Raw genomic sequence first — 11,142 nt, 5'->3', positions numbered from 1 at the left:
TGCACGGTCTCTTTGGATGCTATTCGGAATTTTGCTTCAATGAAAATTCAAATAAAGAAATCTGAAAACCCAATACTATTCATGGCTTATGCTTCTTGATTTTATTCAATTTGAATAGAAAAAAAAAAAACCAATTAGAATACTTGCTTGGACCGCTCATTTGAAGCAAATTAGAGAAAAAACTAGTTTGAATTCCAAATGTTGGTACTTTGTCTTGGTTTTTGTGTGATTCAAATTAATGCCTTTTGTCTTTTGCTGTTGCTTTTTGACTTTTTGTCTTTTCTACTTTGTGTGTTAGTGGAGTAGTTTGAGTGCCAAATGGACTAGTCCATTTGTACACAAAATGGAGTAGCTTGAGTCCAAAGTGGAGTAGCTTGCGTCTCACACGCACGCACCATGGTGGACTGGGTCAGGTTGGGTTAACACGTGCCAGCTTGCCTGCCCATTGCGTCGTGCCATTCTATGCTGTGTTGCATGCATAAGCCCAGGCCTCCAGGTCCCTTGCCCCATCTTGGCCAATATTTGTTTGTATTTATATAGAACTGAACTTTGGTCTTTCAAAGCATGTTATTGCTCTTTTCTTTTATACACGTCTTTTGTTCTCTCCCACAGTGTTTTTCTTCGTTTTGGGCACACATAACAATCTGATTTGCTGCTTTGGAATGCGAATTCACACAACACCCAAGGCTTAGAGCTGTTATATCGTGGAGACCAACCACCGAAAACCTTGTACACCAACGGAATACTCCAAGAGGCGACGAAATCGATTTTAAGAAGAGCGAACACTTGCCACAACTCAGCTGTTATCAATAAGTTTTTCACAAATTTACTTTACATTTTCCTATAGTTTGGACTTGCTTGTTTGGTTTCTGGTTTGATATCTGTTAACCATATTACTACACCTATTTTCTAACACCAAACATAAAGAATCAAAGAAAGAACTGAAAAATACCCCCTACCTATCGTTGTTTAAAGTTGTCATGGATTCTAAGATTGTTGTTTAGGAGGATACAACAAAAACAAAGGTAGTGGTAGTACTGTAGAAGCTCGGGCCGCTCTACCCTCCTGCCTGGAGTACTCAATAGTGATGGGTGCAAGTAAAACCCCTTCCATGGCTTTTTCCTCCTCGGACACCGAGAGACCATGGAGACTTGCTTATAAAACCTAAGAAGTGGCCAGGCTGAACCAAAATGTTGCTTTCCCAACATGGTAGGTTTACCTATTGAAAATTTTAATTTATATGGTTTTATTTTGAAATTTTGAAGAAAAGTAAAGGACAAAATTGTTATTTCAGCTAAGATCAAAAGGGTATTTTCTGACTACAAAAGGATAGTTTTGATATCAAAAATCATTATATTACATGCAAGTCAATTGCAATGGTGTGCTAATGGCAGGGAAAGAATTTGTCAATTGTTTAGCAAACTTGGGAGTACTTTAAAGGGATTCTGGTAACTTTTAATGCATTTCATAAAACTTAGGGGTAGTTTAATTATTTTATCCTTGAACTAATAACGCTTTGAATTTTATGTGAAGGGAGATCGATGTCTTTGGAATCTTTCCATGTCTATATAAGAGCCCAGATTTACTACGAATTTTTCCTATCCATTTTCTGCCCGTCATGAATTGGAGTCACACATCTCTTAATTCAAGAAAAGGAGATTGATACATGCATTGTTGAATTTGGCCTAGCCTTGTGAGAGATTTATCCTAGGGTTTTAGAACCCCAGACCACCTTTGAGCATCCAATACACCTTTGTTCTAGAAACATTTTGAGTGAAAAAGATCACCAAGTTCGTAATAATGACATCACCTTTGTTGTTGAAAATTTCAGAGATCCATTGAAGCTTCAAACCCAAAGTTGTGCCATTTGCAATTTGTTGCAAACTTTATTGGGAGGATTAGAGTTTGGGTATGAATTAATACTTCGATTTCTACCCTTGTGGACATCAAATATCAGATACTACACTCATCCCTCATCCAAATATTTGATCTTGCATGGTCCAGTAGACTTAAACAATTCAAGAGAGAAATCGATTTTCTCGTATTATGCAATTTTAACATAAGAGTTTGTGGACCTTTCTGAAATTTTTGCATATAATGATCCTTTTTCATGAATTGCTATAACCCTTCTTATGTCGTTAATGGGAGTGTGGTGAGGATTGAATGTCATGGAGTTAAAAGTCGATTCATGCATATGCAATGGACGTACTATGTGATATTTTGCTAAGAGGCTTAAAACAATAATATGATTCCCATTGCATCTTGTTCTATGAGTTTGAAATTGATTGCACTAGTGTTGCTGTGCCATTCTCTTATCACACCGCTAGTGGAAGGAAGGCAATGACTAATCGCATCGTCTTATAAGGAGACTTATGGATTTTTTTAACTAATTTCACATTAATTGTACAACCTAATTGTAAAACCAAACTTAAAACATCTAATCCTACAAATATCCTCCCCGTAATGTTATAATTACAAAATTGCCTTTTAATTATTTGCATTCAAAAGTAAGACTGGCAAATTTTCTCAATAAAATCACGCCCCTGCCTCGCCCCAAATGGGGTGGGTTTTCCCTAACATTAAACGGGGACAAGGTGTCGATGGGGAAATTATTCTTGTCTTGAACCAGGGACAGGACATGAATGGGGTTTGGATATAATTTCTTGAGCCCACCCGGAACCTAATGGTAAATTATTAAAATTCTCCTAAGTTTAATATTAATTTCTAAAATATTTATGAATTTCTCCCAAATTCTTAAAATCTCTAAAATCCCATAATCTTATTTTTAAAATACCCTAAATTCCCAAAATTCTATTTCTAAAATATCCTCAAATTTAATGTAATTTTAGATGACTGCCTGGCGGGTGAGAAAGATTCTCGTCCATGATGGGAGGGGTGCTTGCCCTAAACCCGCCCCACCATAAGGGAACAGAGTGGGAGAAGATAAGGGATTTTGGATATGGGGCAGAGATGGTGAGGGGGTGCCCCGCCCCATTGCCTTTCCTATTCAAAAGTAATTGTCTAGTTTTGCTGTGTTCTACATGAGTGCCTCTTATTAGGGGTGTTCATGGGTTTAGGTGCATCGATTTGAGTCATTTTCTTCAATCAACCTGACCTAGTTGGTTTACTTATTAACTAAATTGAAACTAACCGACCTTAAAGCAAAACCGACCCAAACATGAAAGGTTGGTTTATTAGTTTAGTCGCTTTATATATATATTTTTAGGGAAAATTCCTTATTAGTACCCTACACTTTGGCTTGAGTGACAATTTGGTTCCCGAACTTTAAAATGCGACAATTCAGTGCCCGAACTTTCAAAATGTGACAATCTAGTACCTACCGTTAACCAGTCCGTTAATCAGTCGTTAAGTGACATTTGAAAAGTCAAAAATGCCATTTAATTCTCTTTATCAACCATCCAAACATTGACAATAAAATGAATAGTCCCAAATTCTAGATTCTTCTAAATAATCACCAACTTTTTTAAATAAAAGAAGCTAGGGTTTGGGATTGTTTAGTTTTTTGTCAACTTTTAGATGATTAATAAAGAGAATTAAATGGCATTTAAAGGGTATTTTTGACTTAAAGAGAATTAAATGGCATTTAAAGGGTATTTTTGACTTTTCAAATGTCACTTAACGACTGATTAATGGATTGGTTAACGATAAGTATTGGATTGTCATATTTTGAAAGTTTGGATACTATATTGTTACATTTTGAAAGTACGGGTATTGGATTGTTGCATTTTAAAATTTATGGACCAAATTATCATTCAAACCAAAATATAGGATATTGATTAGGAATTTTCTCTATTTTTTAAACTGAAATATCTATATCTAAATATCTATCTATATATATATATATATATTAATTAATCTGGTGGTTTCTCCTCGTAAGAAACGGAATCTATTAGTGCAAGTAGATTTCGCGTCTCACGTGCAAATATTTCATGCCTGTATCAATTGCAAAAATTTCATCCGTTTGGAAGAGAAAACGAAGGGGCCTTCCGAACTTCACAAATCGTGCGAGTAGATCAAGAATCCCACGTGAGATGAAGCTCATTTTTAAATACAATCTCTCTCTCCCTCTGACCGAGAGCTAAGGGAAACCTTGCCGTTTTCCCCTCCAGCGCTGCCATTTTACCTTGTCGTTTTTCCCTCCGGTGAGGGAGAACAAGGAGACCCTGTCATTTTTCCCTCAACTCTATCTCTCCATCTACTCACTCTGACCAAGAATGAGAGCTAACGAAACCCTACTGTTTTGCCCTCAACTCTGTATCTCCTTCTACTCTAACCGAGAACAAGAGGTAAGGAAACCCTATTGTTTTTCCCTCCGGCGAAGAAAAGCGAAGGAGACCCTGTTGTTTTCCCCTCGGACAGTATGGATTTTTGCTCCTAAAGTGATATTTTCTCTTGTCCGATCTTTGCAACCCTCTTTTCCCCCCCTCCCTCTTCTTCTCGGTCCCAAAGTCCCAAACCCTACCTTCCTTCTTCTACAAAATGGATTTGTCTTCGTTCGATGCTCAACCGTGTTACCCCGAAATTCTATCACCCTACCCCCTTCTCTCTTCTTCTCCTACACTTCTTGTAATTCATACCAGCTGAGCTGATAGTGTTGTCGCTTCATCGAATTACCGGCGACTGTTCAGGAGATTACATCAATAAGTAATCAATCTGACAATCGTTCAAGAAATTAAGTGGGTAAGTAATCAATCCCTTAATCTTTTAGTTGTAATTAATTATAACATAATGAATTTTAATTAATCATACCTATTAATTATATTTTGCAAGGTGGACACGTGTATTGCTGGTCGTCGCTTCATAGATCTGATGGTTCACTTAGCTGAGGCTATGAGCCTATGATTACCAAGCATATGAATCCTACCGTCAGTAGTTCAGTTTGATATTTATTTATTTGCACTTTTTTGAATGTCGAAAATAATTATATTTTTTAGCTATCGATTTGGTTTACCGAGCACATCAAGTCAAGTGTGTAACAAGTGTCATTCTCACTCTTTCTAACCTCTTCATATTTCTTAAAATTTTTTATTTTTATTTTTATTTTTTATACCGCTAACTTGTTTCTGTTTCTGGGTGATTTCCATTTCAGTCAGTTTGATTGACTGGGTTACAGCTATAATAATTCCTTCTCTTCCCCAAATCACTTTCTATATATTCATTACATCCTGCACATAGACTTCCTGGTTCGCCCTTCTAGCATAACCATCTCTTTGCTACTGTTTTGGTACTGTCTTGCTCCTCATTCCCTTCAGTCATTCAATTTTCCTTATTACTCTAAACATACCGAATTCCTTGTGCTTTTTAAATATTGCTGTTCATTTATGAATGTTACCTATTTGGAGCGCAGAGTGGTTATGGTCCAACTGATTATTCAGCTTTATCAACAAGACCCAATACAAAGTTCCTTACTGATGCCTGGTGGGACAACCCCCAGCCAAGAACCACAACACCAGGTGGGTCCTCAGGAAGACTTTATTGACCACTCTTTAGGAGAATCATAGCTACTTATGAATGTTAATTTTGTTTTTCTTTTTGTTGAAATTGGTTGGTTTATCCATTAGATCTAACTAATGATTTGTTTTGTTTTCAATTTTGCAGATGCACAAAGTTGAACATGGACATCATGTATTACTTAAATTTAGTCATTAGACCTCTATGTATTTGTGAACAAGCAACATTTTTAGCCTTCTTTTTTGTTAATTTAAAATCTTTTTTCTTACTATTTTCTCAGTCTTTTTTGTTTTATTTCAAGTAGTTAGGTTTTATTTTCTAATTCACCATTTTTCCATTTCTTGAACTCAATGTATAGAGAATTTGCTTGGAGGAAGCAAGTAAAACTCAAAGCATTGACAAATTTATGCTACATCACTTCTGAAGATTGTATTGGTACAAGTTTTATTTCCTACCTTCCAGTTTATTCAATAAAAGTCAGGAGTTGCAATTATGTTTCATGGGATATTTCTTGCCCAGTTGATGCTCATTCTAACACCCATTTGATGTTTTGTCCTCATACTTTGAATATGTGCGATAGACCTCCTTTATATGATACATTTATATTATTCAAATCGGATTATTTTATAATATATTAATTTAATGTATAAATTTATATATGATAATTTCAATTTTTATGTTTATATTAATGAATGATAAATAAGTTAAAAGGTAATTATTTTTTTATCTTAAAAGTATGAAGTAGAATCTGATTAAATCCAATCCAATACAATCCAAGATCTTTACAATCTATATTTAAATAGATTAGTGTTTTTATGCAAAATTGAAAATTTTTTGTCAATATATATTTAAATTTATACAAAATTAAATTAAATATTGTATCATTGTATTATATTTATATTGGTTTTTGGTTTTTAGTTTCTAACATAAAAAACCACTGTTTTTTTTAAGTTCAAACAAAATACAAATAAAATATATCAATATTTAATATATAAGATAGGGATTAATTATTAATTACTTAAATACACAGGATCGGTTCAATTCGATTTTGATTTTTATACACCAAAACTGAACCCAGTTATGGTTTTTCTATTTTCTTTTTTCTTTCACACAAACCGAAACTTACTAACTCCGATTGGATCGGGCCAGTTTGGTTAATTTGACATTTAAGCTACATTTGGATCGTGTCAGTTCTATTTAAGTTTTACGCGATTAGATGGAGTGTAGTTATACGTCAATAATATATATAAAACCGCATAGATGTGAACACAACTAAGTCCAAGTGTTATTTTCTTAATTAAAATGAATCTCTCAGCTTTGTTCTCGTACAAATCGGCCATGTAGAACATCTTTCATGGGTTTGGCCTTTGGCGTTTTCGACGGTTGTTGTTCCCTTCCTAAAAAAGGGCTAATAAAAGCTTGAATTGACAGAACTCCACAAATCCAAATGCCATCGTCTTCCTCTTTTTCCCCCTTTGCGCGACAAATTTTTGGTCGTCGAAACCTGCATTGTCCGGCGGCCAGATCGGCTTTCAACCCACACTGAGAAATCTGCCGTTGACGCCACCCATCAAGGATTTTAACGTGCCCAGTTCGAGTCACATTCACATTGTTAAAAGGATCTCCCACGAGAAGCTGAAATTTCAATTCCGATTGGTGGATGTTGTCACCAACCCACAAGCGCATGGTGGAAGTTGAGGCAGACATTCACTGTGGAGGAGACACAGGGACCAGACTACATTGTTATCTGAGGAGAATCAACCCAGGTGAAGAGATATTGGGCTTGAATAGGAATGTCCGAAGCCAATTTTGGTTAAGGTGGTGATCACGGCAAGATTGCCTGTTGGATCAGCAATGGAACGATGACATTGAGGTCTCCTCATCTCCTTTCGATAGTTAATCGATGGGGAACTGTTTAACCTCCGAAGGGAAACGACCTAGGAAGAAGCCAGGTATCAGATTTATACAAATTGCTTTCCAATTTTTTATTGTTCTTTCATGATTATGTGATGAGTGTGTATGGTATTACTTCAATAATCCTGGGAACAAGATGGACAGCTTATCGCTAACATGCGCACCTAGGATGTAGGAATTTAACTTTCACCCGCGTTAATGTTGGGTCAGCATGTCCAAACCCTCAGTTAAAGCTTTCCTTACGTCGTGTTTGGATAAGCTTCGGGATTTGTGCAACAAGAGTCCAAAACCACGAAGCCCCAGTTTTAGAGCCGTTTGGGAGGGTTTATGCGTATTAAACTGGGTTGACGGAGCCAGTGAGCCGCTTCTTATAAGTCAGGGAAAGTCGTTTTTTGGACTCATGCAAACCTACTTTCGACTCTCTTGATTTTTAACAGACGAGGCTTCATGGCTCATGCAATCCCAAACGGGCAAAAGTGTTTTGGTATCATATTATAATGTTGCCAGCAATTCTTACCAAACATTCAAAATACTTTTTGGCTCAATTTGTTTTTTTGAAGCTCAAAAAGAAAGGGTTATCCAAATAGAGCCTTAGTTTAAAAAATCAGCTTTTCTATTAGAAGTCAAAATTAACTGGCCCAAGGCCAAGATGTTAGAATTTGACCACGTTGATGAATTAAGCCCGAAATCTGCATCACATGGTGTTGAAGTTATACTGTAATGTGGGGAAATTTGTAAAATAAATTCCACTGTTAGAGGATGTTTCTGTTTTAGTAAGAGTTCCAACTTCCAAGTTTCAACAACCTAGGGCAAGCATAGGATTAACTAGTTTTGCCAATGCTGTCACTGAGTAATGTAAATGCAATGCTCTTACTGTTAGAAGTGTTAATCATCCATGGCCAAGGAAAAACTGACATCAAACCTGCAACATGTCTTTCATGTATAAAATTTCAGTTGAGATACCCCAGCCCACAGCTATATCTTCAGTCAAACCGAACAAACCAGTAGCTTTTACAATCCAAAATCTCCGCCAGACCCCTGGATGTCGTAATGTTTACATCTTTACATATGATGAGATGAGAAGGGCTACCAAGAACTTCAGGTCAGATCAGATTCTTGGTCAGGGCGGATTTGGGATGGTGTACAACGGAGTTTTGGATGAGAATGTCAGACCAGGTTACCAGACCACACAAGTTGCAATTAAGAAGCTTAATCCAGAAGGATTCCAAGGCGACAGAGAATGGCTGGTATTTGTTCTTCTCCATCTTTACTTTCATATCTTATATTTAATTCCCCTTTAGTTTATGAATCAACTTTATGGTGATACATAATGATGAGATGCCTATAGAATGAGATTGGGGGTCCTTGTGTATAAGTTTGTAAGATTTATTGGAACAGAAAATATGGTGAAACATGTTTTAATGAATCGCCTTACTGATGTCATTGCAAGTGTATTTGGGCTGGGGGGATAATATAAGATTACTGATGTCTAAGTGACAATGCACTATGCAACTGCAACATATATGTGTGTAGATGTGTCCCCCTCCCTCCACCCCGTCATGTAAAATTAATGAACCATATCACTAGTTAATATGCAACATGTAAATATTGTTTAACGCCATACCATGAAACTTTCTATTATTTTATTTCCTCATTAAGATTGCTTTTTGATATTTCTTAAAGAAAAGGAGTTAATTTGTCTCATTTGTTTTTTCTTTTTTCTCTAAAAAGATGGGTGTTTCTCTATAGTTTTGTCAAATGACCTTGTTAAATTGTACATGAGAAGACTTACAGTAAATGGAGTGGATGTGTTGCATCATATCAAGAAACAGAACACCATGAGGCCGAAGAAAAGTTTACTCACAGGAGCGAGTAAAGACACATTGTGAATTGAGTCCCGTGAAACAGATTTTGCCTCGTGAGGCTGTACTAATTCGACTTTGTGAGTCACCTTGCGAGGCTAAACTATTTCTTACCACGCAAGACTATATTAACTTCGCTTCCTGGGACCACACCAATTCGGCCTCGCAAGGCACTCAGAATTAGGATAGATTTTCCTTGTGAGGTAGATTAATCTCTCATCGATCAAACATTGCAAGGCTAGAACAAGTAGTGTGGTAGGAGTCATGTTGAGAGTGTCAGGCACGTGACTATTGCCCCAAGGAAACCACAACCAGCTGTACTTGAGTGTCGTACTGACACGTGTTGCTCTCTGAGAAGGCTCAAGATCATGCTCTAACAACCTTGTGGTCCTAAAGGACACATGTCCTAAGGGGAGAAATAGATAAGATTTGTTCCTTGATACCACATGAGCTGGTGAATTTCTAGAACTCTTGCTTCATGCAATGTAACCTATCTCCTTATTTCTATAAATAGGGAGACCATCTTCTTTGAGGGGGATCCAATCTCATTCTATTTACCAGCTAAGTCTTGTTCCATCCCCCTTGGTGACATCTTCCTTTCTGCTTTCAAGACTCTAAGTCTTCCTTATACCTATTGGCTTACATCAAGAAGATATTATTAGGGGGTGGAGAGTAGGGAGGAACTAGATCCTAGTCACCCGTCTTCAGTTTGCAGATGACCTCATGATCTTTTGTGAAGGAGGTATTAGTAAGAATGTAGCAAACCACAAGGAGATAATCAAAGGATTCAAAAGAATTTCCAATCTAAAAATAAATTTGGAAAAGAGTTGCATAGTGGGTATCAACTTGGAGCATGGGGAGTTTGAGACTATTGCAGAGTGTCTTGAGTGTTCCATCTCTTCTTGGCCTATGTCCTACTTAAGGCTTCCATTAGGGGCAAATCCTAGGGAGAGCAAATTCTAGAATCCAATGCTAGAAAAGTTTGAGAAGAGTATATCTTTAGGATACCACATAGGGAAGCTAGGAAGTTGGAGAAGTTAATGAGAGGTTTCCTGTGGGAACCAGGACAAGGAAAAATGATCATTTAATTAAGTGGGAAACTGTGTGTAGGGAGGGTGGTTGAAAAACATCAAGCTTTGGTAGGAAAATGACTACAGCGATGTTCATTAGTAGTTTGACAAGTGGGTGGGATGTTGGTGTTTCAAGGCAAGCTAACTTGGCAGCACCTTGGAAGGTCATTCACAACACTCTTCCTCATTTTCTTAGGTGTGACAGGTATGAAGTTTGCTTTGGTGATGCTGTCCGGTTTTGGGAAGATATTTGGATTGGAAACACCCCTCGAAAGGACCTTTTCCCTTCATTATTTTCTGATTCATTGTATAAAAAAGAGGTGGTCTCAAAATTTGTCTCATCCTCGGGAACACCTATGGCTCCTACTTGGGATTATGATTTTCATAGGGGATCAAGGGATGAGGAAATTGACTCCCTATTTGACTTGCGTTGTCTTCTTAATCAAGTTTATTTAGATCCTTCAAAGCTAGATAAAAAGGTGTGGGCTCCTAGACCCAAAGGGACTTTTACTTGTGCCTCTTACTTCAAATCCATTTCTCATTCCTCTGTCTAACAACCTTTTCCCTCAAAGGAAATTTGGTGCAGGCCAGTTCCCCCTAAGTCATGGCTTTTTGTTGGGAAGTGTATTATAGGAAAGTAAACACTCTAGATAACCTACAAAAGTGGAGACCCTTCCTTTGTATTCCTTTGTTATCATCTACTAATATCTTGTCCATTCTCTGTAGATTTATGGGCTTGGCTACTCTCGTTGTTTGGGGGTAATTGGAGATTGCCAGTAGAACTCCGCATGATCTTTAAACAGTCTACTTTATAGGAAGAAAGG

At 37.1% G+C, this 11,142-nt stretch overlaps 1 protein-coding gene across 2 annotated transcripts in view; it reads left to right on the top strand.

The window, feature by feature from the left end:
- Positions 1 to 4,067: 4,067 nt before the first annotated feature.
- Positions 4,068 to 11,142, top strand: part of LOC148853070 (putative serine/threonine-protein kinase PBL17) — a 33,951-nt gene continuing 26,876 nt past the window's right edge. The window contains exons 1-6 of one of the 2 annotated variants that reach the window (XM_088943565.1): positions 4,068 to 4,701; positions 4,792 to 4,886; positions 5,369 to 5,474; positions 5,620 to 5,907; positions 6,904 to 7,424; positions 8,341 to 8,633. In XM_088943565.1, coding sequence (XP_088799691.1) covers positions 7,376 to 7,424; positions 8,341 to 8,633 — 342 coding nt within the window. In that variant the 5' untranslated portion in view covers positions 4,068 to 4,701; positions 4,792 to 4,886; positions 5,369 to 5,474; positions 5,620 to 5,907; positions 6,904 to 7,375. Of the gene's footprint in view, positions 4,702 to 4,791; positions 4,887 to 5,368; positions 5,475 to 5,619; positions 5,908 to 6,741; positions 7,425 to 8,340; positions 8,634 to 11,142 lie in introns of those variants that run through there. The other variant, XM_088943566.1, reaches the window with a different exon arrangement.

Source organism: Nelumbo lutea, chromosome 5 (genome assembly GCF_056320005.1).
Source record: "Nelumbo lutea isolate HS-2025 chromosome 5, American lotus-T2T, whole genome shotgun sequence".
NCBI lineage: Eukaryota > Viridiplantae > Streptophyta > Magnoliopsida > Proteales > Nelumbonaceae > Nelumbo > Nelumbo lutea.
The sequence above is the reverse complement of the archived record's forward strand: the minus strand, read 5'-3'. Positions and strand labels throughout refer to the sequence as shown.